At 42.0% G+C, this 24387-nt stretch overlaps 2 protein-coding genes across 4 annotated transcripts; both read left to right on the top strand.

Annotated features, from left to right (window-relative positions):
* The first annotated feature begins 6759 nt into the window (after positions 1-6759).
* On the top strand, positions 6760-13490 carry fosb (FBJ murine osteosarcoma viral oncogene homolog B). 2 transcript variants are annotated; one of them, XM_053423492.1, is made up of 6 exons: positions 6760-7058; positions 7383-7534; positions 8906-9289; positions 9697-9804; positions 10166-10522; positions 10677-13490. In XM_053423492.1, exons 1-6 carry the CDS (start codon positions 6998-7000, stop codon positions 10740-10742), a joined length of 1128 nt encoding a protein of 375 aa, XP_053279467.1. In that variant the 5' UTR covers positions 6760-6997; the 3' UTR covers positions 10743-13490. The 2 variants fall into 2 exon arrangements, with proteins under 2 accessions (XP_053279467.1, XP_053279466.1); XM_053423491.1 differs by having other exon boundaries at positions 10166-13490.
* A 2317-nt stretch (positions 13491-15807) lies between these two features.
* Positions 15808-23845, top strand: c5h19orf47 (chromosome 5 C19orf47 homolog). Of its 2 annotated transcripts, none has more exons than XM_053423532.1 (8): positions 15808-15836; positions 17258-17345; positions 17868-17982; positions 18287-18368; positions 19011-19115; positions 19230-19304; positions 21837-21910; positions 21993-23845. In XM_053423532.1, the coding sequence occupies exons 1-8, from the start codon at positions 15818-15820 to the stop codon at positions 22527-22529; spliced, it is 1095 nt and encodes a 364-aa protein (XP_053279507.1). In that variant the 5' UTR covers positions 15808-15817; the 3' UTR covers positions 22530-23845. The 2 variants fall into 2 exon arrangements, with proteins under 2 accessions (XP_053279507.1, XP_053279506.1); XM_053423531.1 differs by having other exon boundaries at positions 19230-19379.
* The last annotated feature ends 542 nt before the right edge of the window (positions 23846-24387 follow it).

Below are 24387 nucleotides of genomic sequence, written 5' to 3'. Positions count from 1 at the left end.
ATAGAAACACCATAAGAGTCAATGAAAAACTCATATGTCAAAGCCTCAACACTGTGTCTTACTAAATATACAGAGTTACTTTCAACCTCTGATCTCATCCTCTTTCTCTCTGCCTCCCGCTCATGTCCTCTTTCTGGCACTTCCCCTCCCTGACTGGCAGCGAGCCTATTGAAAGTAGACTAGGATTGACGCGCTGCTTGTGTCTGAGTCACAGAGAGCTATGCAACACTAAAGCCCACTGATTGCATTTAACTTTAGGCATCCGACTCCCATGCAGTGCAAGATACAGCGGGGCCATCTACTCGGCTTTTTGCAGCACAGTGCTGACGTTCATGGTTGCACTTACGGCAGGGAAGAGAGTGCCAATTGTTCTGACGCTGTGGATAATTGGAAAGATGATTTAGTGATGACCTCACAAATGCTAAAATGAGAATATCCTACTTTTGGTTGCACACATGTGGGTTTAGGATGAGACGGAACAAACAGAATAATGCCTAAACTAGAATTACCATCCTGCGGTTGGATGCCTCTGCCAACCAGTGCAGTTTCAGTCTACATAATTTTTTCCCAGTCATATGAGGTAACTCTTACCATTTACCTAAGTTTGAAGAAATTCCCTACAGGCAAACTTGAGATGTTATGTTCAAGATGACGGAAACATTCTTTTGATTTCCACCATGACCTTGGCCTGTGACCACCTAAATCTAAAATCCGGGAGTCCAAGTAAACGCTTGTGCCAAGTTTGGGGAAATTCTCTCAAGTTTTTTTTTTAAGTATTTTCACAGGAATGGGATGACCAGATGGACAAACCCAGAACATGAGGCCTCTGGCCACAAGCTGTTGCCGGCGTGGAGGGTAGAAGCATAAGAAGCCGGATTCCACTCTGCAAGAGACAATGTGAGAAGGCTTTGTCTCAGATGAGCCAACAATTGAGGCTTTGACGCATGCACATCTGAATGCTTTCTACACAGATCACAGTAAATGATTGCTGTGCGTGTGTGCCTGGTAGGTTTCTGTAAACACACAAGCTCGTTATTTGACAAGAGAGCCAGAAGGATTACGCCACATAAATACGGGTACATTAACATCAACAGGGCACAAGCAGAGGTGCAGTGAAGCTGTGTGCTGAGGCAGGGAACGAGAAAAACTGGAAAGTCACAAGTGTAAACAGTGTAACCGGCTCCTTACAGTCAATGTGACTAAAAGGGTCATGGAGTTTGTTTGACTATCCTACTGAGGGATCCTGTGGAGTCTGGGGAAGATCTGTCCACCTGGAAGAAGAATCCGATGTTGAGAGTGAAATCTCAATTTATTTATGAATTTATCCAAGTTAGAAACCAAATGTTTGATTACAAGTTCTGGTGAGTGACTAAAAGAATAAGCTAACATTTAAAGCATTTGTTGAACCTTCCACTGTCTTATTTGTTTCTTTAAAAAAAAAAATCTCAATAACTGCTTCGCCTGAGTTATTACAATTTCAGGCATTATTCACTGTTCACATGTTATATGGATTTTTAAATGTGTTAAAGGTAAGTGTACCAAGTTAAAGCCTAAGAAATCATCTTCACATCCTGACAGCCATCAATAAATAAAGATGAAATTGGAGAAGAAATCAGTGGCCCACCAGGACTTTTATTAAACATGACCTATCATTTCATTGGGTACGAATTAAATGATTGGTGGGTGTACCTGTCTGTCATTGACCAAGCTGCCTGTGCGTGACCAAAGACGCTAATCAAAATTTAGTGAGCGAGTCACAGTAAAGTCGGCCTCTAGCAGTTGTCAGGCAGTGTGTGTCCATGTGTTTTGGTAGCATAGCTTTGACGAGAGGGCCGATGGGAGGGATGTATCGGTTGCCTTTTTCAAAGTGTAGCTTTTCCAGGATTACCAACCCTACCTTTATTTTTATTTATTTTTCTACATACATGTCTATCAAGTACCAGGAACCTGCTACTCTGTTTGTCTGCATTGTCCCTATCAAATAAAGAAATACAGAAAATAAATAAAGAAAACATGAACTGCAGACAGCGAGCTTCTTTTATTTCCCTCAGAAACAACCCTCAGTTTTACTTTCTGATGTCTTTTACGGCTCTCGCAACTGTTAGTAACTTGTAGCTTGATTGATGGCTGTCTGGTTTTATGAGTATGCTGATTGTGTGTTTGTCTCACTATGAATCTTGGTACTTCATGATTAAATAAACTTGATAATGAGTTGCTGAGGTTGTCTGGGCTCATCCTTTAGGACAAGATGATGCTGTGTATATTCACAACATAAGGTGGCAGCTAATATGTGGGTATCTGGTCTGGCTGTCTCTCAGGCACCTGAGGGTTCAGGTTTGCATAACTTGCTTAGTGAACTGCTCTGTGGTTAAATGTGAGCAAAAAGGCACCAGAAGATGAACAGTTGAATCCTGATTTGACTCACAAGGACAACCCAACAATCTTGCGTTAAACATAATGTCAAATTTAACTGAAAACCAAACTAATTCAACCTACTAAAGTAAGAAACACGAATCAGATACTCAGGTCGCGTGTCTAAATCAGACGAGGAGCACTACAGGGAATCAGGGGCAGTTGAAGGATGATCCTCTTTTATTTTATTTTATTTCTTAGCTCCTCTCCTGGTCTGTGGTTCAGCTACAAAACACAGAGTCGACAGAAAGACAGAAAGCTGAAGAAAGTGCTCTCTGACCTGAATAAAGAAAACTGAAAGCTTGTTTAACAACTCTGCATTCCTGTATTTTTCAACTACATGAACTGAGGCAAAAACAGGGCAGGCACATAATAATGTGAAAAAAGGACATTATTACTCTGGTTGACACAGTTCCTACAAACTGAACATTCTCAAGCTGAAGGGCTACTGTAAAAAAAAAAGAAGCAGGGGATGTCCTAAGTTCAAAAGTTTATGGCTCAATCTTGTCTGAACCATTAATAAAAGTAGAACTCCTGTTTTAATTTCAACTGAACTACGTCAGTTAATACTCGGTACACAAGCCATGTTTACATAGGATTACAGGAAGGCCTTCAACTTTGCAAAGAAAGACTTAGGGGATTTGGAAAAGAATAGATGTGTTATTATTAAATGTTTACAGGGGGAGACCTACCCCCCCCCCCCCCTCCCACATTATAGAACATGTAGCAATAAAACCTCAGGGATTTCTAGCCGGCGGCTGGCCTGAAAGTCGAGTCAAGCATAGCGTTGTTATAAACAAACCTTAGACTCAGTTTCAGTTTTGGCTGTCGGAATAAGAGCAGCTCAGACAGAAAACTGCAGACAAAGGCCAAAGGAAAACTGTTGAGTGGCTGAGGGAAAAACTATGGTATGAGGGTAACAGACATTTTGGTTGGCTGGGGAGAGCAGAGCGATCAGATTTCTCTCAGCGAGGTGGGGAAAGCCTGGGAGTTATGCAATGTTGTTGGGCTGGGGAGCCAGAAGGGGTGTAAACAAAACGACTGTGAGGTGGGACCGACTGAACCGTTGCTTGGTAACAAATATTTTGGGCAGGCGAAGCAGGCAAACACAGCCCGCCTTCCAAAAGGAAACAGGGGCTGGCCTCATGAGCACAGAGCAAGTTAGTGGCTTCCCGAAAGTATGCTAAGAGACAGGGGGAAGCAAAACAAAGCACATCAGCGGCCTGAGACGACACTGCATCTGTTTTTTTTTACCGGGCTGGAGTCTAAACCACCACAAGTTGTAAACAAACAAACTTTCGAGGAATGTTACAGTTTAGAGACAGGAATGCAGTCTGATGTAAAGTTTCATACTGCTGTTTATCCACTTTCTAAATGTAGCCGTGGCTATATGAGAGATTTAGACACAGATTTATTATTTTCAACAAGCTTTAACAAGCAGAAGTATGCACAACTTTAAATTCAGACCTATTTTACAACTTTCAAATTAAAATGATAGGTTGAGTCTCAGAAAATGTAACAGCATCAACTTTGATTATTGAATAGTCATGTTAGTAATTTTTTGTCAACAATCACCAACATTTTCTGATTCCAGCATTAAAATTAAGGATTTTCTGCCTTTTCTTTTGAACACCAAATACTTGTGGTTGTTGCATTAGACATGTTCTAAAAGTTACTTAGAACTGTGGGAATTGTGTGCCAGCTACTTTTCACTATTTGCTATTATTGTGTGATATATTTACATAAAATAATAAGCATATTAAGTGATAATATAAATAGCTGATAGTTACGACATAACTACACTTCATAAAATGTGTTGTTTCTATTTGATACTCTTTAAGTTCATTATTGTTTTATTGTTTTATGTATTTGACTGTCAAGGATTCCCTGAAAAATATGTTATCCTTACGAAGTAAAGAACATTTAATTAAAATAAATCCAATGCAAGACAACCTGCAGAATTAAAAACTGATCACCTTTTCTATAAAGTATCAGCTGCTGTTGCCACTTGTCCGTGGAGAGAAGGGCTCATTTAATCGTGTTGTCTGACGATGAATCTGTTTATTACACAATAAAAAAAAGGCTTTCCATTGTTCCATTAGATTCCTACACGTTTACAACGCGACGACAAACACCCAAACGCACTCCTGTGTGTGCCGTGCGCCGCAGTTTACAGGCGCCGACCAGGAAGTAACACAACGAAAGTCAACAACGTCAAATGAACTTTCCCCTTAATCTGCCTGACGTTACAACCCGCGAGACAATGTCCGCTGACGGTCTGACCTGCGCTAGATGACACAACAATCGTCGCTGTCACACAATCGGAGTTCGTCCTGTTCTCCGCACAGAAGGAATCCGGAAGTCACGTGGTGTCTCACACTCAGAGCCGGTTACCACAGAAACCGGTTGCTAGGCGGCATAACAAAAAAGAACCAAATTGATACGTGCTTACGTCAGAGGCGACGGCGTATCCATGGCGACGAAACGCTACACACACACACGCATCAGACCCGCGGTTGGAGCACGTGGTCCCGGCCGACATAGCTTGTATACTGTTAAAAAGTGAAACATAAATTATGTTGTCAACGACTTTCATTACCTTTATAGCTTAAAAGGTCATTATTAGTTTATAGTTACTTATACTATTTGCACTATTTCTAACAGAAAATAAGTTTTTGCACATTTGTTTTTATTTAGAAACATTTCATTTCATACGAACCACTACAGTGAAAGGTGGAATACAATGTACATACTGTTTATGGATATATTTTTTTAATTCTATTGCCTTTTTATATTCGTTTATTCTCTTGTCTACCTCATTCTGACTTACAGCTGAATGTCCCTGGTGTGTGGATCAATAAAGTTGTATCTTATCTACTCTTATCCTATCTTATCTTATTGTCTCTTCTCTTCTCTTCTCTTCTCTTCTCTTCTCTTCTCTTCTCTTCTCTTCTCTTATCATATCATATCATATCATATCATATCTTATCTTATCTTATCTTATCTTATCTTATCTTATCATATCTTAGTTATCTTCGGGTTAACTTGCCCACACACCGTCAAGTCATGCTGTTATCGACTGAGTTGTCCGCCTTTCACCTCAACAATCCCCCTCATCGTGGGCAACTTGCCTCGGCCGGAGCTGTTAGTCATCCCGGTGGTTCAGCGCGGCACCGCGCCGGTAACGGGAGCCCGGTTGGGACACCGCGTCCTCCGTGGATCCTCGACTGTGACGTCGCCGCAGCGCTGACTAATAGTTATCTGCAGCCCTTTCTCTTGTCGCCCGGGCCATGTCACACGTGTGGCTGTCAAGTCTTTACACAGCAGCATGCCCGCCCCGTGACACATTGCTTGACATCACAACCCCCCAAAAAAGAAGAAAGCGTAGGCTCCGTTATATCGCTTTTCTCCCCAAAAAGTGAACCTCCCACCTGCCACATTCCCACGGGTGTCCGCCTGTAGGCATGTATAATAGTGAATCACTTTCTGCTCGGTGATGTTTGCGGTGACAGGCGCTGATTGCCGTCACTGCTGCCCACTGTGTCCATGTCACAGTCACACTTCTGTTCACCAATCTACGTTTTTATTTATTTATAATGTTTCTGCTGAATTAGGGTTGTTGTTGTTGTTTTTTGCTGAGTGCTGCCTACACGCACATCCATATGTATGCAGCCAATCTGCTGTAGATCTACACTCGCCACTGAGCCTGACGTCAGGTTCAGTTCACACATGGATGAGAAGGATTCTTTCCTCCTAGTAGAGGATTCCCCAGGGCGTGTCCTGAGAAGCTTCTCGGAAGGATTTCCCTCGCATGCCTGAAGGGATTCCTAAACAGGCCATTGAGTCCACAGATGTATAGACCCGTCGGTGTTGTATTTCTTCTGACGTTTTCCACACGATATAGGCTGGATGGTGTTTACACATGAGAGCCCAGAGGATATTATCTTTTCTGTTTATTTAAGCTAAAACACAGAAAACGAAACAACGCAACAACACTCCCCAAATATTTGCTTACATAGAACTGGGGATATTATAGGAATATCACAATGTAATGACGTGTCCATCACCCCCAACAATATTCCAAACAATAAGTAGACACTTTCCATATTTATCAGTCTGTAGTTTCTTGAAATTTCCTCTCAGAAATAGTCAGACAGTGAGAAACATCTCGTGCCTGTGATAGTATAAAAAAAAACACGTCTATTATTATCCGTCAGCGAGTTGAGCTGCTGCTCCGCTTCACTGGGAGAGGGAATCCCTCAACGTCACCAAGGATACCAAACACAACAGCAACGTACAAATATGGACATGTACGTCATCAGCGGAACTCCGAGGCGGGGCGAAGACTCTAGAAATGCCTTGTTTGTACTCAGGAGGATGGTTCATTCATAAGACAAGGTCTGCTACCGTGCGCCGTAATACTACTTCTCGTCCTCCGGACTTTATGGATTTGTAATCGGATGTCTGAGGAGCGGATCAAGGGGAGCGCAGCGAGGAGTTTAGAGCCGAACGAGCGGACTTCTTATCGGACTCGACCGGGACACTTTCCCCACGAAACGCGGGGAAAACTGGATTAAGCTTCTTCATGCAACTTTTTTGGAGAGAAACCAAGAGCACCTCAGCGGGAAATAACAAGACCAGTACCGGTGAGTCTGTGATGACTTTATGTTGATAAGCAAAGAAAAGTACCGCTCCGTTGGAGTAGGTCAGAAACATGTGTCCACCGCTGCCCGGCAGTCTGGTGATATGACGTAAAGACATCTCACAATATACATGTAACACCGGTGCGCTTTTACGCATGAAACGTGTATTATGGCAGATCTCCATGATCCACATTTCTATGCAGACGCTGTTGGAAGCATTGTCCAACTTTTACAATACTTAGTTAACAGCGCGGCCGATGATATCAGCCACTTGCACCTTGAGCAACATATCTGTGTCTGACGTGGAGGTCTCTTCTGTGACTGCAGGTCCCGCGTTCTCTCCGAGTCCCTGCGGGGCGATGTACCAAGGGTTCCCCGGCGACCCCGACAGCGGATCCCCAGGAAGCTCGTCCCCATCTATAGAGTGCCTTTCCTCCGTGGACTCCTTCGGCAGCCCGCCGACCACCAGTGCTCCGCAGGTATGTAACGGGACTTTAAATGAAACATAACGCATGGAACCTATACCAGAAAACATCCTGTTTAAGCATAAAGTAGGCCAATACCATAAAATAGGCTAAATTGGGCACGTGTTTTCTCTAACATATTTCCAGTTAACCTAAAAAAAATATCTGCATTCCATTGTCATATATGCTGTGTGTGTTATTTTTAAAAAGTGAAGTTTGTTTTACTATTATTAGGCACGGTTTTATAGGTGGTCGTTCATTTCAGGATTTTTTAAATGTCATATAGAGATCTGAGATTTGCAGGATGAAAAAATACAAAACGCTGACATCGAACAATATATGACTCAGACCCGCATAGGACTCGATCTTTATTCCTGGTGGAGGCTGGTGTTGTTAGGAAGCCATTCAACTTGTATAACCGGGTTGCTGTAGTCAGATATAAAGTTCCATGGGTCCAGCGCTGGCTCGGTGTGTGTTCTCCTGAGTGTGCTGCCCCCGGTAGCCCCCGGTAGCCCCCGGTAGCCCCGGTAGTCCCGTTGACAACGTGCTCGGTCCGCAGAACGGATGACAGCGCTCTGGAACCCTCATACGTAAGCGCCGGAGCCCCGCCCCCTCCTTCCACGCGCTCCACTCTCCTCGCGCAGACCTCGCCGTGACGTACGTGCTCGTTCTATTTTGGACTGCTACGTTGCGTTGCCAAGGGGAACACCGGGGGTGTGACGGCGGAGGAGGAAGGAGGAGGGGAAAGTCTCCGTCCGAGAGAACCGATTGGTCGAGGCGTCCCCTCGCAGAGCTGCCTGTCATGTTCTCTCCACTCTTTTGTATGAATATTAATGACAGTGTTCTCCTCAGGTCTAAAATTAAACCAAAAAGATTAAAAAAAAGCAGATTTGGCCAATAATTAATCCTAGAGTGACGTATCAAAAACTTACACAATTATAAAACTACAGCCACTCCCCCCTCCTCATTGCCCCTTTCCTCTTATCACATAGTTCATACACTTGTCTGAAACCACAATTTGTATTATTTTAGTTATATAAAGTTGCATTACACTTACATTAAGTTAAAGACAACAACTTATTTTAAGTCCCCATATTTAGCTATATCTATAAATATATATGCATATATAAGTTAATATTTCACAACGACTGTCACTAGTTATAAATACTATTACCTTTTTAAATATATATATAATTTGTTCAGGCTATGTGCCACATATATTTCCTAAAAAATGTAAATCGCCCCTTTCCCAAAGTAAATCAGATCTTGACAGTAATAAAATGTCAACAAGGCCTCCATTTATTCCTGCATCTGTTTCATTAAGCAGTAGTTTTAAGTTTTATGTGCTGTATTGAACTTACAGATTTTCTATATTGTTTTCATCAGGAGTGTGTGTCAGCAGGAGCTGGCTTGAGCATTGCGGGCAGCGGGCCAGGAACCAGTGTCGGAGTGGAGATGCCCGGCTCATTTGTGCCAACCGTCACCGCCATCACCACCAGTCAGGACCTGCAGTGGATGGTGCAGCCAACCCTCGTCTCTTCCCAGGCCTCTGGACAAAGTGGGTCCACTGGCACCACAACCATGACCCAGCCAGTGTCACTTGTTGACCCATATGATATGCCAGGCCCCAGTTACTCCTTGAGGTCTGGATTCACTCCCCCGAGTTCAGAAACTCCGGGCCCAGCCCCGGGCCCTATGCGCCAGTCTCGAGCCCGCACCCGCCGTGCTCGTGAGGAGTCTGTGAGTGACGATGGAGATGTTGGTGTGTTTGTAAGTGTGTGTGTTGCATGTTTGTTTGTTGACCCTCACATGTGACACATGCAGCATATAGGTTTAGCCTTTACATGAGTACATAAGAAATATGAGCTGACTAATATTGACTGTACTGTTGAGCAGTGGTGTGCACAAAACTTGTAGGGGCATGGATAATTCACAAAAAGGCACCTCCTACATAATTCTATGCAATGTACGAAATTTGTTACTTATTGGCTGATAAAATGTATTGCTAATATGCAAGGGGAAAAGTTAAAATTTTGTTTTTATAAGGCCACAGCTGTCATGGTCCCACTGATCCCATCAAGAGTCTTATCCATTGCTGCTTGGACAATTTAAAAATATTTACGCGAACAAAGGTAAAACTTTAAATCTAATCAAATGTATTTTTCTCGTCATCCTAGCTAACACCTGAGGAGGAGGAGAAGAGGCGTGTTCGTCGAGAGAGAAACAAGATGGCCGCTGCCAAGTGCAGAAACCGCCGACGAGAGCTCACAGACAGACTGCAGTCGGTGAGCTTGTTTTAGCTGCCACCCTTAGTAATGATCATAATTACATAATTGACGTTACCTCATATAGCATTGTGTGCTAATATGTATGTATAAGAGAGTGAATTGAGCTAATGCGGTGTTAAGCTAAAGTCGGACTATTGTACCTACAATATTTATAGTCTTATTAATAAGCTCTTATATGAGCCACCCTACAGAATTGCAGGCTGAGGAAGTTATTTCTACAAACATTAAAGTAGAAGTTTGATGGAGCTAACAATGCTATCTTCCCTCTTTGTCCTGCAATTCCTCTTCCCACCTCTACCCATTTCACCCATCTGTGTCTTGCCCCCTTGTTTCTATCATTCTCTGTACCTGCCCACAGGAGACGGACATTCTGGAGGAGGAGAAGGCTGAGCTGGAGGCCGAGATTTCTGAGTTGCAGAAGGAGAAGGAGCGCCTAGAGTTTGTCCTGGTGGCCCACCAGCCCACCTGTAAGATCCAATACCAGGTCCAGCATCCACAGGGCCCAGCGCAACTCCCTCCGGTCCAGGCCCAGCTCCCTCCCCAGGACTTGCAACCTTCTGTCTCCATTGTGGGCTTGGATATGAAGGAAGACTCTTTCTTTCTGCCTCCTGCCTACACACCCCATCCGGCCTCCACACAGTCCCAGCCGCCGGTGCAGCAGCAGCATCTTCAGCAGCAACTTCAGCAGCAACTTCAGCAAGGGATAATGCAGGAGGTAGAGTTTTCTAGTTCTTTCTATGGCTCGAGTGAGCCAGTACCTGGTGGGCCGTGCCTTATGGCCAGCGACGGTGGTGGTGGTAACCCTGACGATGCCGCCATTGGCCGCTACAACACCTCATACACATCTTCATTTGTGTTCACCTACCCAGAGGGAGCCTGCGGGGTCAGTGCCAACCAGAGGAACAGCAGTAGCGAGCAGTCATCTGATTCCCTGAACTCGCCTTCGCTGCTGGCGCTCTGACTGACCGACAGACACATGCGCACACATATCAACACGCAGATACATTGTACTCCCTGGAAGTAGAGGCTGAGGCCAGTAGATGCACAGTGCCAATCAGTCTCACAGATTAAGAAAAAAGAAGCAGACATTTGTATCTGAAGGGGTTAAAGTTTACCCAATCTGAAATACATTCCAAAAAAGAGCCATTCAAACCCTTAACATTGAGCTTGAACATTGAATAAATTCTGGTTTTGTATTATCAGAATTCCTGCAACTGGACGAGAGAAGTGAATAAAAACCATGTCCAAGTTGCCACTTTTACGTGCTCTGAATTAACATTATAACACACGACAAATACTCTGAATCTTCACCATAATTTCACTTTACAGTGCAACACGCACCAGAGCCCCCACCTCGTTCCCTCTGTCGGTCGCCCCCTTTCCAGTGCTCTTGCTCTCATCCTTTTCCATAACTTTCCCCCTTCTGCTCTTGCTGAATGTATTTGTGCAAATCTGAGAGACGGAACAAGGACACCTGGTTCCGGGTCTTTTCTGTGGGAGACTGCTGAACGCTGGCTTACCTCTAACCCTTCATCTGCTCGACATCCCTCCGCTTCTTCACATGCAGCTTGGACTTGGCACGTTGGGGATCTGAATATCACAGGCTCTGCTAAATCTTGTGTTTTCTTCCTTTGATTTAAAAAAAAAAAAAAGTACTTCTGTCATCTGCCTACCTGCCATGCGAACCATCTCTACCCATTTCTGTTTTTTCCTATTCTTTCTCTGTGTTTCTCCCTCTCCCTGAAGTCTTCATCCCCCGAGAGCCCGAAGACCCCTTCCAACCCCTGGGACCTTGAGTGAATGACGGCCTAACTAACACGCCCCTTAGCACCCTCTCATACAAGGATTTGGACACGTACACAGACAGAAGAACCTTTATCTTCTATCTCTGATCTTCACAGCGCAGCAGCAGCTAATTTTCTAGCACACGCACACAGACAACAAAATTGGAGAACCCAAAATGCGAGATGGATGCCGCTGTCCTCTGCTGAGCCATTTTTACAAGATGAAGATAATACTCATCTGATGTTCTGAGGCAGATTAAAAGTAGGTGGAGAGAGATTTTAACAGGAGTGGAGGACGGAAGTCCAAGCAACCTGGACAGACTCAAATGGAGAGGTGACGGATAACTATCGATTTTCGGAACCAAATGTTGAAAACAAAGAATGAGCCAAATTCTTTAAAAAAAAGAAGCTAAAATAGGAAAGAAAACATAGCATGCTCTTGCCAACCGTGTGGGACGGTGCCCTCAGTAAAACACACCTCCATACCGCAGGGCTTCATCACCCTGGGCATACATGTGCACATGCACACCATCCAAGTCTCTGAACTGAAGATACAGACGTTTTGTTGCATCGCACCAGCTCAGAGTTTTGCTGAGAATTTTGGAGTGATTCAGACAACCTCTAAGCATTGGGCTCGGTGGTCTCTGTACCCCCCCGGTTCTCTCAGTGGAGACGAGCTGGGGGTGCGTTTATTGTGAGTGCGACCACTCGGAGGCACCTGGCCCGTTTATTTCTTTCTTTATTGAGGTTGATGTGGTGAGAGAGCACAAAGCAAGACCCGGGAACAAACAAGGATTTAAAAAAAAAAAAACATGGGCCGATCGTTGTGGAGTGAGGGTCCTTTCTTTGCCTGTGAATTTGTAAAATTTGTTTTTCCTGTATGTTCAAGTGAGAACTGTTATATATTTGAATGTTAATGTATGTTTGTGTGTTTAATTGTTTTCCAATGACCTCTGCTTTCTCTCGTACTGTTGCCTTTCCATGTTTTTTTTTATTTTTTATATTTTTGGGACCAAGAGGTTTCCTTGTTACTGTTACTATTATTATTACATTATAACTATTGTTTCATTATTTTATTATATTTTCATTTGGCAACTTCAGAGGCATGTTGTGCACTACAAAAAAAAATTATAAGTCTATATGCATATACATATATACAGGTAACATGTATATATAAGTGTATGTACCATGATTGTAAAGTATGAATGTCTGCAGAGCTAAATGGGATATTTTTGTCATCAAAGAAGAGAAAGAAAAAATATTGCGGAGGTTTAGTTTTAAAAAGAATATTTTTCTAAAGGAACAGACAAAACTATATTAGATTTAAAGAGCTGCCCTGCCCTTTAACATAAAGCACGATGTCACTGCCTCTATCAGTGTGTATTTATGTTTTATAAACAATATAAAGCACTATCCAGTAAGATTAAATGTACCTTTATGATTCTGATGTTAGAAGGTTGTGGTAACATCTGTTGTTTGTTTGATTTTCTCTGTGAGGTCTGTCCTAAACCTACTGACACCTTGATGCCACTTGACCCTTAGCAGATACAAAACGAGGGGAAAAAATCTGTGTGACTGTCAATACACATTAAACGTGTTCAGACTACAGCGTGGTGACTAACCTGTTTCATTTACAGACAAAGTATTTCATACCCAGTATGCATTTCTGTCCAGTATAAACATATCACTCATTAACACTGTTGTTTCCTATCTGAAAAGTGTGTTTTGAAGGATAACTGCAGGTTTAGCCTTGATATGAACATTATCATGTTAAAGTTTTTCCATCATTGTACTCAAGCAAATGTGTTGCCTAATCAAGTATAAAAAAAACCGAATTGTGATTGTATTTGCTGGATAAGAAATCTTATTTTTAATAAATAAACAGTTTATTTAAGGCAATTATCAGATCAATCGTATGAATTTTGGCTCTTGGTGCAGAAAACGGGCAGACCTCATTATTTAAAATGTTGAATAACGACTGTGTGTCTATACAGATGTAGAAGATGCCTTTTGATTTGTCTCAAAATGCAAATGTGATGAGAATATGTCCTGGTTTGAGGATAACCATTAGACATATTTAAGAGTTCTCATGTATATAGGTTTTTATGGTGCTAAATATAGTATACTCTTATGACAAGGCAGTTTCAAGTTGTACGATCGAAGGTCACACATTGTTGTTGCAGAGGCTTTAATGCTGCTCGTCTCATTGGGAGGTATTATTCTGAAAGGAAGCCAGTGGCACAGTGGACTCCTTGCAGCTGAAGCTCTGAGAGCACAGAAATTATTGTTATAGTTTCATATTAATTGACTGCTACGTCTTTAAGTGTGATAAGACAGATCTCGGAGGCCACTTTTGCTGTACCTGCTCTCCACACTTACAGTTACTCCCCCTGATCACCAGACAACATGTGAGACTCTTTAATTTAATTCCTTTGCCTTAGATTTAATTGAAGTGGTCTGAAATTGTTTTTTTTAATTTTATTTTTACAATGTTTCAATTACATCTGAATTGGCTTAGTAATTAGACAAGATGACAAAAAGGTTTAAGACATAGAAACTGCCTGAACTTACCTGTACTGTACAATTTCTACGTGTCAACTGAACCAGAGCTTTCTTATTTTTCTATGATGAGGTGAATGTTGCTTTATATTTCAAATTTTCCACAAGTCCCATATATGGTCTAATTTCATTCTCTCCTGGGTATGACATGCAATACTTATTGTCCTCTTGGATAAACATAATGTAGCAACTCATGCAGTGCTCAAACTGACTGCTACTATGTGTCAAGTGTGATGATGTATTGCTTTAATTAACAGTTTATGTCACAATATTAATACTGATTGCAATATTTAATTTTGAGACAATATCCATTAAGACATTGTATTACAATTTAATACGTTATTGATGACCAGCAAGGTTTTCTCCAATTCAAAAAGTCATTGTTTTGGTATTATGAACCACAACTTTAATCAGTGTTTAATATTTTTTTTGCAAACATTTACATTATCTTTATTTCTCTGGGATCAGAGGTTGCAATTGTGTCATATTTGGAAACATCTGATGTGATATATTTTGAGATTAGAGGACATGACAAGTATGAGGAAACTTGTCTTTGATTGCAGATGTCATTTACAATTATGATGAAGGTGCTCTGATATACAAACCCCCTATTTTTCCAGTGCATAAGATTTCACTCTAAAGTACTGTTCACCTATTTCTATAATTTCATTTTCAGTTGTTTACACTCCTGACAAGACCAAAGTCTACATGATATCTTTACCATGTCACTCTTGTCAATCCCTGCCCTCTGATCTATCCATATTCCAGCTTCTGGGCATTTTTGAAGTCCTGTAAAAGTTCACATAAATTTTTTTTTCTCACAGTTTCTAGAATGGAAATGCTGGGTGAGCTCTGTCCTTTAATGATGGTTTGACCAAATGCTATTTCTTTCCAATTTGTGAACAAATTACATAAATAAATGTATTACAAGGTAAATGTCTCGCTTTTGAAATGCTTGACCTTCACTGAGCTCTTTGACCAATGCATTGTTTTTTGCACGTGTATATAAAAAATATAGTTACCACATTACTGGAGCTTTGCATGGGCCAGAGGCGCGATAATGTGTTTGTATGAACATTTGTTGTTGTTATAATCTGCTGATTATTTTCTCGAGATGTGGTTACGTCCATACAATGTTAGAAAATATTCATAGTGCTTCTCACAGAAATCCAGGTGATGTCTCACATATCTTGTTTTGTCAAAGTAACAATTCGATTTACAAATGTACAAAACAGAAAGAAAAAAAAATGTGTCATCAAATTGATGACGTTGTTTTGTTAATTTAGCAGTTGAGCTCTCTCTGCCCTCATACTTCTGGCTGGAATAAAAGCTCCCCAGGGTTGGTGGCTAATAGTGATAAATATATACAACACTAATATAAATATAAATGTATTTATATACAAATATAAATACTGACAAACTTAATACAACCAAGTAGTAATTAATAAACCCCTCACGTTTTAGGGATGAAGGTCAGTACTGGGTAGTGTTACTGGTTTGAGTTCCAGTAAGACCAGTGGGAATGAAGTGGCAATGAAGTGATTCACCCACCTCCACTCAGGTTGGTCTGTGTCGCTCTCTAGCGTCGCCACATAAAACCACCACTGCTGCTGATGGCTCTGGCGGAAGTTGCGTCACCGAGGGAGCGGATACAGTTCGTCTGCAACATGGCGTCCGTGACAACAGGTGAGAGCATAAAGGTCCCAGATATCCGAGCTTTCCTCGAGACAACCATGTCCCCAGGTCGATGTTTCACACTCGCATGTTGTCTTGGAGTGAATTTGGGAAACTGCCACGAGTCTTTTCGGAGGATTCAGCTTTGCAGTGGGCGCCGACAGCGTCTTTTCATTCATGGCTGATGCTAATGCTAAGACGATGCTAATGCTAACACAAGCGGGGCTAACACATCGCCTCCTTTAACTTTTATCAGTTTAGTTTAGTTTAAAGAGAGACGTGTTAAATCTATTGTTGCCTAGTTTAACGTTCAACTTGGTTTAAACCGCTAACATGATGTTGTGCTAACAATGAGCTAACTGGCACTGCCTTTATCACATCGAAACCGGCTTATATTCACAGTCATGACTCTGGTGTTAGCATTTTAAATATGGAGCTACAACTATTTTCTCAGTTTTCGAAACCCTCACATTGTAGTTTGTGGAAACAGGAAATAAAATGAATGAATGAATGTCTGTCGCTCGCCTGGAGGAAGAATCACTGCCGTTTACAAAACCTTTTAATAGAAATCCCTCCGCTATCGTTTGAATAGCTGAAGCCATTAATAGCTCACTATATTAGATGAGTGATTAGTTGTCAGACAAACCACACACATCCTTTTTGATCATCAAGCTATTGATCGGGTTGTTTCCCAAGCTACAATACCCCCAGTTGACTATTTTCTGCCCCAGAGATAATGAATTTCTGCTCTTATCTGTTTAAAATCGTAGACATAGTGACACTAAATATCAGAGACAAGACATCGCATCACTAAACGGTGCTTTAGTCACTGTGTGAATTGTCTCGGTGTAACTGGGCTCATGAGTCTTTGTTTTGGCAGCTGTTCACTGTGCTCTCTGTCTGAAGTCTCATCATTTGTGATATAAATAACCTGCAGCTGGCTGTGGTCAGCATGTGTTAGAGCTCAACAAGCTGCCGTCTCCTCAGGTTTACATCTCCCTCTGGTCTCTCTACCACTGGACAGCAGTCTACAGTGTCACTGAGATCCACAGTTGACACTTTCACCTTTTTTTTTATAGTGTCAACAGCTAACTGTTACCATGGTCACAATTGATCAGAAATATTCGGACAATTTTGTTCAATTACGTAAAAAAATGAAAAGAGGATGTTTCATATTTGTTTCAGCCTCTTGAATGTGTATATTCTGCTTTTCGTTGTTTCCATCATTGTGAACACTCTTAAGTTTTGGACACAAACTAAACAAGCATGCTGAAGATACATTTATGGAGTTGGGGATTACTGACACAATAGACTAAGCATGATTAATATGATAAATAAAATGTATGTTGTTACAGGATTTGACCTTGTCTTTGAGTTCTGGCTTCAGATCCTTCTAGTACTATTGTTAAAATCACCTCTTTTTCTCTTTTTAGCCACCTCGGAGTGGATTCAGTTTTTTAAGGATGCAGGGATCCCAGCCGGTCTGGCTGTTACCTATGCAGTCTCCTTTGTGGACAACAGGTAACCTAAACCCTCTGTTTCACAGGCCTGATGGAGAACACTGAGGCTGTCTGCAGATTGTTTTCAAGCTTACAAATCTTAAACATCCTGTCTTGTCTGCTGTATATAATGTTGGTGGAGAAATATTGGCAATGGTTTTCTGCTAAAAATGTCTCCCAAACGTAACACACCTCAAAAATATAAGTGGGATTGTCGCATTAGTAAAACAATTTGCTCCCGGAGGCTGTTCAGCCCTTTTCTGTAGAGCTTTAGTCTAATCATTAGATCTGAAGTTAACCCATTGTCTCATCACATCATTAACAAATAGGTTTTATATTAGTTAGAAATTAGTTTGTAATAAATTGTCTGTACCTTACATTGTACCTAGACCTAATGTTTATTTTACATAAAATGGTATTAAAGAATCTTAAACATTTAACTTGAACCTTACACAAACCTTTCCACACCCAAACCCGCTACTGTGTACATAACCACTTTATCATCTCCATCACGTTTGCTTTCCAATTGTTTGTGTCACTGCAGAATCCAGAAGAACATGCTTATGGACCTCAATAAAGATATTATGATGGACCTCGGTATAACGGTCATTGGTGATATCATTGCCATTCTTAAACATGCCAAGCAGGTGTACCGGCAGGTGAGATCACACATAATGTTGTCATGCACTTGAATTTGGAAAATGTGCAAGTTATAAACATAAGTTGCTCAAAAACTGTCCCCAGCTGTAAACACAGATGTCCTGTTAAATGGTGATGTTCATACAGTTTATTACTGATCTGATACTGTAGCAGAGTGTTTAAACATTCTTCAAAGTTATCTTTCAAGAAATATATAAATGCAAAATGAGGAATTTTATAACGACGGGATGGATCAATTTCATTGTCTACTTGTAAATGACATTTGCACGTTTAACATAAGTCTCTTGTCCTCTCGGTCTTCAGGACATGTGCAAGATGGCCACAGAAGCCATCTCCTCAGGACAGTCAAATGTTAAAGCTGAGCTCAGAAGAACAGCCAATAGTCGTAAGTAACATAAAGTAATGTAAAGTAATGTTACCTTTCTTGTAGTATTCGGTGGTTTGTGATTAATATCTGCTCTAACTTTAATTTATTCACCCTCAGCTTTTCCACATGCTCATATAAATAATCTATAATAAAAGTGGATTTATGTTAGCGGCCTGTCTTAGTCTCACGCTTAAATATAGAGCAAGATCAGAATAGTCCGAGGCAAAATACTTTAGTATTTCTGCTACAAAGCTTTACACAGCAGTATGACCCAAAAATCCGCCCAGCCAGAAGGAAATTGAATCATCAGTTGTATCATGGTGTCGTATGTCTGCAGTAATTAAGCAGGTGAAGGTTAATCACTTCTGCCACCTGCCATGACTCAGAACAGGAGTATGTGGGGGATATTGAGCATAGAAATTAGTTTCCATGGTACAATTTCCTGTGAAATAGATTTTCAATATTTTTTCCCCAACTTGAGTTGACATTATCAATTTGTGTGTTTATGCATTTGACTCCCTATAAAGAGACAAACTACTGTTTTTCATATGCTTAAGTTAATGTTCCTGTTCACTGATGTCAGCCATTTGAACTTAACAAACACACGTAATGTCAGTTAGTCACAAAGCGTCCTCTAAAGAATTTCCGACCTTTTCTCAGCTGCCACTCGTATGATTGCTAACGCTTTGAGCAGCGACTCCCCGCCAGCCACCCCGGCCCGACGACCTGACAACCGCCTCTCTGTGACGGTGTCCAACAAAGCAGGTAGACATCGACCCTCAAACCCCGTCATACCTATATCTCCTGTCCCTCTGGTGCCACAAGTCCTTTTTGTTTACCTCTGTTCAATCCCTGTGTACTTTCCACTATGTTTGTCAGTTATAAGTCAGCCTGCCGACGAGGGGAACAGTTTAGCAGCAGTGAAGCGCCGGCGAGTGACAGCTGAGATGGAAGGCAAGTACATCATCAACATGCCCAAAGGCACCACGCCTCGTACACGCCGCATCCTGGCCCAGCACGGCAAGAAAGGTAGGCCAGACCCAGTGGCCTTGCCGACAGCTCGCTCAAATGGGGCTGATTCTCACTGCAGCTAATCAATACTAAACGTTTTCATGGAGCTCTGTCATACTCAACCTGAATAAGGTGATTCTTGGTTGACAAACTGAACTTGTTTAACCTTCATTGATCTCTCTCATAAATTAATCCCTTGTCCTACTAACACCACCAACTCCACCAATTCATTCTCTTTGTCTAAAGCCATTTGCAGACATGGCCTACGGGTAAAACCTGGAAAATTGGCTACGGAGTTTACCCAGAGTTTGTCTTTCACACAAGCACAACACAGCAGGAGGTTCTCTGCACAAACGTATATTCACAACAACATAAAATCCTCCATATTATTAAGCAGAAGGCAGAGGCAGGAAGTGACGTATTAACTCCTTTGCGGAGATCACGTGATTTTGCTTACAGCAACCCGACATTGTCGTCAGCTTTTATCCCCACAAATTCAACCGGCACATCGTTTTTGCGACTTTCGTGTGTTAAGGCCAATGTATGCTTCTCCGTTTTGACGGACACGGACAGATAGGACCGCCCTCTCCAACGTGGAACGCCCTCTCCGTGCCTCTCCGCGGCTCCTCGCAGAGCTTTTCGTGCAGCTCTCATTTTTTCTAACTACACGTCGAAATGGCGGACAGCCCACGGATAGCACTTGGCTGTGATTGGTCCGCTAACGCCAGCATTTCGGAATGGAAACTTCCTGTTCCATTCCCTACATCACAATAAACCAAAATCACAACTACGACTCTATGATTAATGTGACAAGTGTGTTAAGCCAGCGGCGTTGTCCGGCTGATGGTGGCTGGTTAGAGCACTTACGGCATGTGTGTACGGTCACATACGGTTATAACGAACTTTGATAACGGGGGTAGCGGGCTAGCCACCATGCTAACTGCGGTGGGAACAGCGCAAAAACCCGCTGACTTTAATCCCAGGGCTCATGACACTGTTTCTCAAACACCGTCAGGTTAGAAGCAAACACTTGGTAGTAGTTAGTATCGGGTGTCCCTGCTGATTGTGTGTGGAAGCTGGGGGGAGCTAGCTGCCTCCGTGTAGCTTCAAGCTGTTGCAGCTGTTGAATTAGCAACGCAGTTTGGAAACAAGACCGGGGAACCGCTGCGCTAAGACACGATAACAAAAGCATTTTGACCCGCTGGGTGTCACTTTATTCAGCAAAAACTGTCGCGTCATCAACATCCTTTTTCTGTTAACTGCCATCGTTCACTGTGTGTGAGGAGCCGGGAGGACTTAAATAAACCAGCGTGGACTTCTTCTATATACCTCATGAGGTAGGCTTCTCTAAGCTCGACTTCCGTGGCGCCATCTACTGTTCTGGCGGTGAATTGTTTTCACAACAAAAAGGCTCGTAGAACTATAAATCAAAAAGGGTCCGTCCGATCCGTCCGTCCATCAGTCCGCAGCGGACTCGGAGAAGCATACTGAGTTCTTTAGAAGCATCATCAACCCCCCACTCGCCCCCAATCCAGCGGGGGATCCCCTGCTGTGTTTACACATTGATTTCTCCTGAATTTCTACAGACCTTTTACTTGGAGGCCAGGCGGGTGAAGTTCGTAGAGCGTCTCACTTGGACAATTGCGTTCACACGTGCACCTCCAGAGAAAATACGAAGAAGCTGCAGAGTCAACTGCATGCCTGAAAGCAGCTAAACTGTGCTTGTGTTTCCATTGTCTCACATCATGTTGATTTTACCCTAAACTCTCCAGTTATTTCTTTTTTCCCATGGCATGAATTCCCCTAACACTTAAAGCTGTTCATGTTTATGACAGGGTTGGCTTCTGTCACTCAGTATTTAAAAAACATTTTCTTTTTATCATTGGAAACCAACAGCAGCAGAAACTTGGACCTCTGGTTATAATAATTTATATATTTATAAAATAAAAGCCAATGTTTGCATTGACAAGATTCCGTGTCAGCGACAGGTGTTAGGAGAAATCTAATAATATTTGCATAAATATAATGCAGATCTTTCATATGATACCTACTTGTTTTTCATGACTACCATTTTGTCAGGTCAGAATTTTGAAAACTTGCTAAAAGCTGTGACATAGGATTGTGGAAATATATCAGTATTGTGAAACTTGTGACTAAAGCATCTAACCGTCATCTTCAATACATTTACATTCAGTTTTAATAACATCTTTTTTTAAACATGTTAAATGTTGAAGTAAAAGATTTTTCACACTGCAGCACTCAGAAGTTTGGTCATCAAATACTGCTGCTGAGGCACAGAAGTAGCATTGATATGTTTTACTTGTATATTCTGGTATAATCAAGATTATTGGGATTACATTTTTCTAGCTAGTTATTTGTCCTTCTCTAATGATTTCAAAACACAAACCAAACCATTGCTGTCATATTCGATTTTCTATAATAACTCTCGTTGCCTTTTGCTTTTTTCGTTAAAAGGTTTGAAACGCACGTCTGTATTTGCGAGACTTGGGGATGAATCCAAAGCAGAAGCACCAACAAGCAATAACAAGGTGAGACCTGTCAGTGATCCTCATTATTTCATTGTGTGTTTTAAAGATGAGGTCTGTGCTCTTAATGCTCGTGTTTTTGCAGCCCACTGGTGTGTTCAGTCGTCTGGACCAAGCGGCCAAAGTAGAAGTCCTGCCGAGGGCAGGGAAGATGTATGTAGACGAGCAGGATGACAGTGATGGAGAGGGCTCTGTACTTCAGTACGCTGGCGTCCTCAAGGGACCCCCTCCCTCCAAGAAGAGGCAGCCAACCGCGAAACCTGCCCCGACCACCCTGCGGCGTCTGGGAGGAAAATTCAAACCATCTCCCACTGACCCTCCAACTCCCTCCTCTTCTTCCCCTAACGGCCTACCTCCTGCCAAAATCAGTGTGCTTAAGAGACTGGGCAAGCTCCCTGCCACAACCAAGCCCACGCCGGCCGACACACAGGACAACAGAGTGACCAGCACCAAGCCCAGAACCCTGGAGAGGCTGACCATAGCGAGCCCCAAAGTCAGCAGCAGCACTGGGACCACAGCAGGAGGAGCAGTGGGAGGAGGAGGAGGAGCTGAGTCCTTGGGGGCCCGCATGGACATTCAGGCTGTAAGTGTTTTTAGGAGACTGGGCAATAAGAATACTTAAGAAAACATATACAGACTCTTTCTACCTTTCCTTTATAGAATTTGTATCCCCACGTTTTTGCATTTATCCTGGGATCATGCAGGACTGCAGATTTCTATTAACTTGAGTGTTTTTTTTTTCAAAGTGCGTGGATAAGTTAAATGACGTTAAGGTTTCTCTTCGATAAAAAAAATATAGTTTGTTTTATTTACATTTGAGTCATGCTGCCATTGGAAAATCACCTTTGTCCACTGTCCACGCTTTTAATTTAAGAACTCAATGTTTGTGTTACATTGCTCTTGTATGTATATCTTACTATATTTGTGAGCTAAAGGCATGAGCATGAGTCAGCCAAGCTGCCATAATGGTGTTTTTTTTTTTACCCTGTAACTCCATATGTAAGGATGCTGCTGCCTCACTTCCCTGTTCTGAGATTTGATCTTAAATGAAAACTATTGAGTAGCTGAAAAAAAAATTGCTTGTCCCTCATGATGAATTCTGTGATCATTGAGTTTAGCCTTGTATTCACCTGAACGTGAAATGTTTTTAGAAAAACAATATTAAGTTAAAAAACACAGGATAGCAACCATAAATAATATCAGCCATGGGGTGATGATGAAATTCATCTTTTCTTGCTACCTTCACCTCAGAACTGCCTCCTGCATAATGTTTTAAAAGTAGAAAATATGTAGATGAAATGCCGCAGAGCTTAGGCCCTTGACTTGTGAGCAGAAAAGAAAATCCAAATGGCTACACAGAGCGACCTCTTCGAACACAGCACACCTCGTTCTCTTCTTCCTCTTCGATTTGTGGAGTAGAAGTTCTCACCTTGGAGCTGAAGATACCCAAGTCAACTTTTCTACCCCTGTAAGGAACTCTTTCTAATACCTCCAACCTGATAGCTGGATCACTAGAATATTGTTTATTTTTTAAATGCAATGTATGAACTTGTTAGATCATGTTGATTTCACACAGGACAGACCCTGTTCTGCGGCTTATTTTTCTATGTACATGTTCTTGTGTCCATGTAAAGAAACTCGGAGATGCCATCAGGCCTGATGTCGAAGACGGGGCCATTGCACTGCAGTTCCAGTTGGTAGTTCACCCCACCCGCTATGCCTCATTAACACGTGTGTACTGTTTGGTCCTTCAGATTCGCACCAGAACTTTGTGACACTTGTTAATATTTTAAAATCACTTTTAAGAATTTGTATTGTTTTAAGGAACAATGTAAAACACCATGAGTTACTCGTTTTTAAATGACATTGAAGGGGAAAAAAGTTCTACTTGGGAAAAATGTGCTTGGAAAATAAAGGAGGAAAATGGTCCAAACCTGATGGGTGTTCTCTTCATGATCTCAGTGAGTATGGTCTTATCAGTACAAAAGGGTTAACGTCTTTACATTAAGAGACACGGAAGGTATAACACCAAGCAGGACATGGTGTGTCACTCCAGGACTTAAAGGGAAGGTGAGCTAGGGCTTTCATGTCATTTATGATCAAAACGTAACTCAAGTCAGCTCTAATGTGTTGTCACAAGCCTGGATATGTGAGAAGAGGATGGGTGGAGATGTGTATTTAGCTGTTTGGCTGCTCTCCAACAACTATGAACTAGTTCAGAATTTAAATTGTGAACTATGAACGTGAACTATTAATGTTTACTTGTATGAACTGAACTTTGAACTAGTTCATGAGAGTAGTGAACTTGCACAACAGTGTTTGTTACTATGTGCAAGTGTAGGGCTGAAACAATCAGTTCAGTGATTGGTCAATTGACTGCTGTCAACAACATCACAGTTCTTACTTCTCAGGTGAGAGGAATGAGATGATCTGTCGTTTTCAAAGGCAAAGAGATTCTTAATAATTTAGATTTTTCTCCC

Source organism: Pleuronectes platessa, chromosome 5 (assembly GCF_947347685.1).
Source record: "Pleuronectes platessa chromosome 5, fPlePla1.1, whole genome shotgun sequence".
Taxonomy (NCBI): domain Eukaryota; kingdom Metazoa; phylum Chordata; class Actinopteri; order Pleuronectiformes; family Pleuronectidae; genus Pleuronectes; species Pleuronectes platessa.
This window is presented reverse-complemented; position numbering and strand designations above follow the sequence as displayed.

Excerpts from the sequence above, each read along its gene's own strand:
- fosb (XM_053423491.1), top strand. The coding sequence starts at position 6,998 with ATGCAACTTTTTTGGAGAGAAACCAAGAGCACCTCAGCGGGAAATAAC. Across the intron at positions 7,059-7,382 it reads AAATAACAAGACCAGTACCG|GTCCCGCGTTCTCTCCGAGT; the intron begins GTGAGTCTGTGA and ends CTGTGACTGCAG. Across the intron at positions 9,290-9,696 it reads ATGGAGATGTTGGTGTGTTT|CTAACACCTGAGGAGGAGGA; the intron begins GTAAGTGTGTGT and ends TCGTCATCCTAG.
- c5h19orf47 (XM_053423531.1), top strand. Across the intron at positions 17,346-17,867 it reads GTCTCCTTTGTGGACAACAG|AATCCAGAAGAACATGCTTA; the intron begins GTAACCTAAACC and ends GTGTCACTGCAG. Across the intron at positions 19,116-19,229 it reads GACGGTGTCCAACAAAGCAG|TTATAAGTCAGCCTGCCGAC; the intron begins GTAGACATCGAC and ends TATGTTTGTCAG.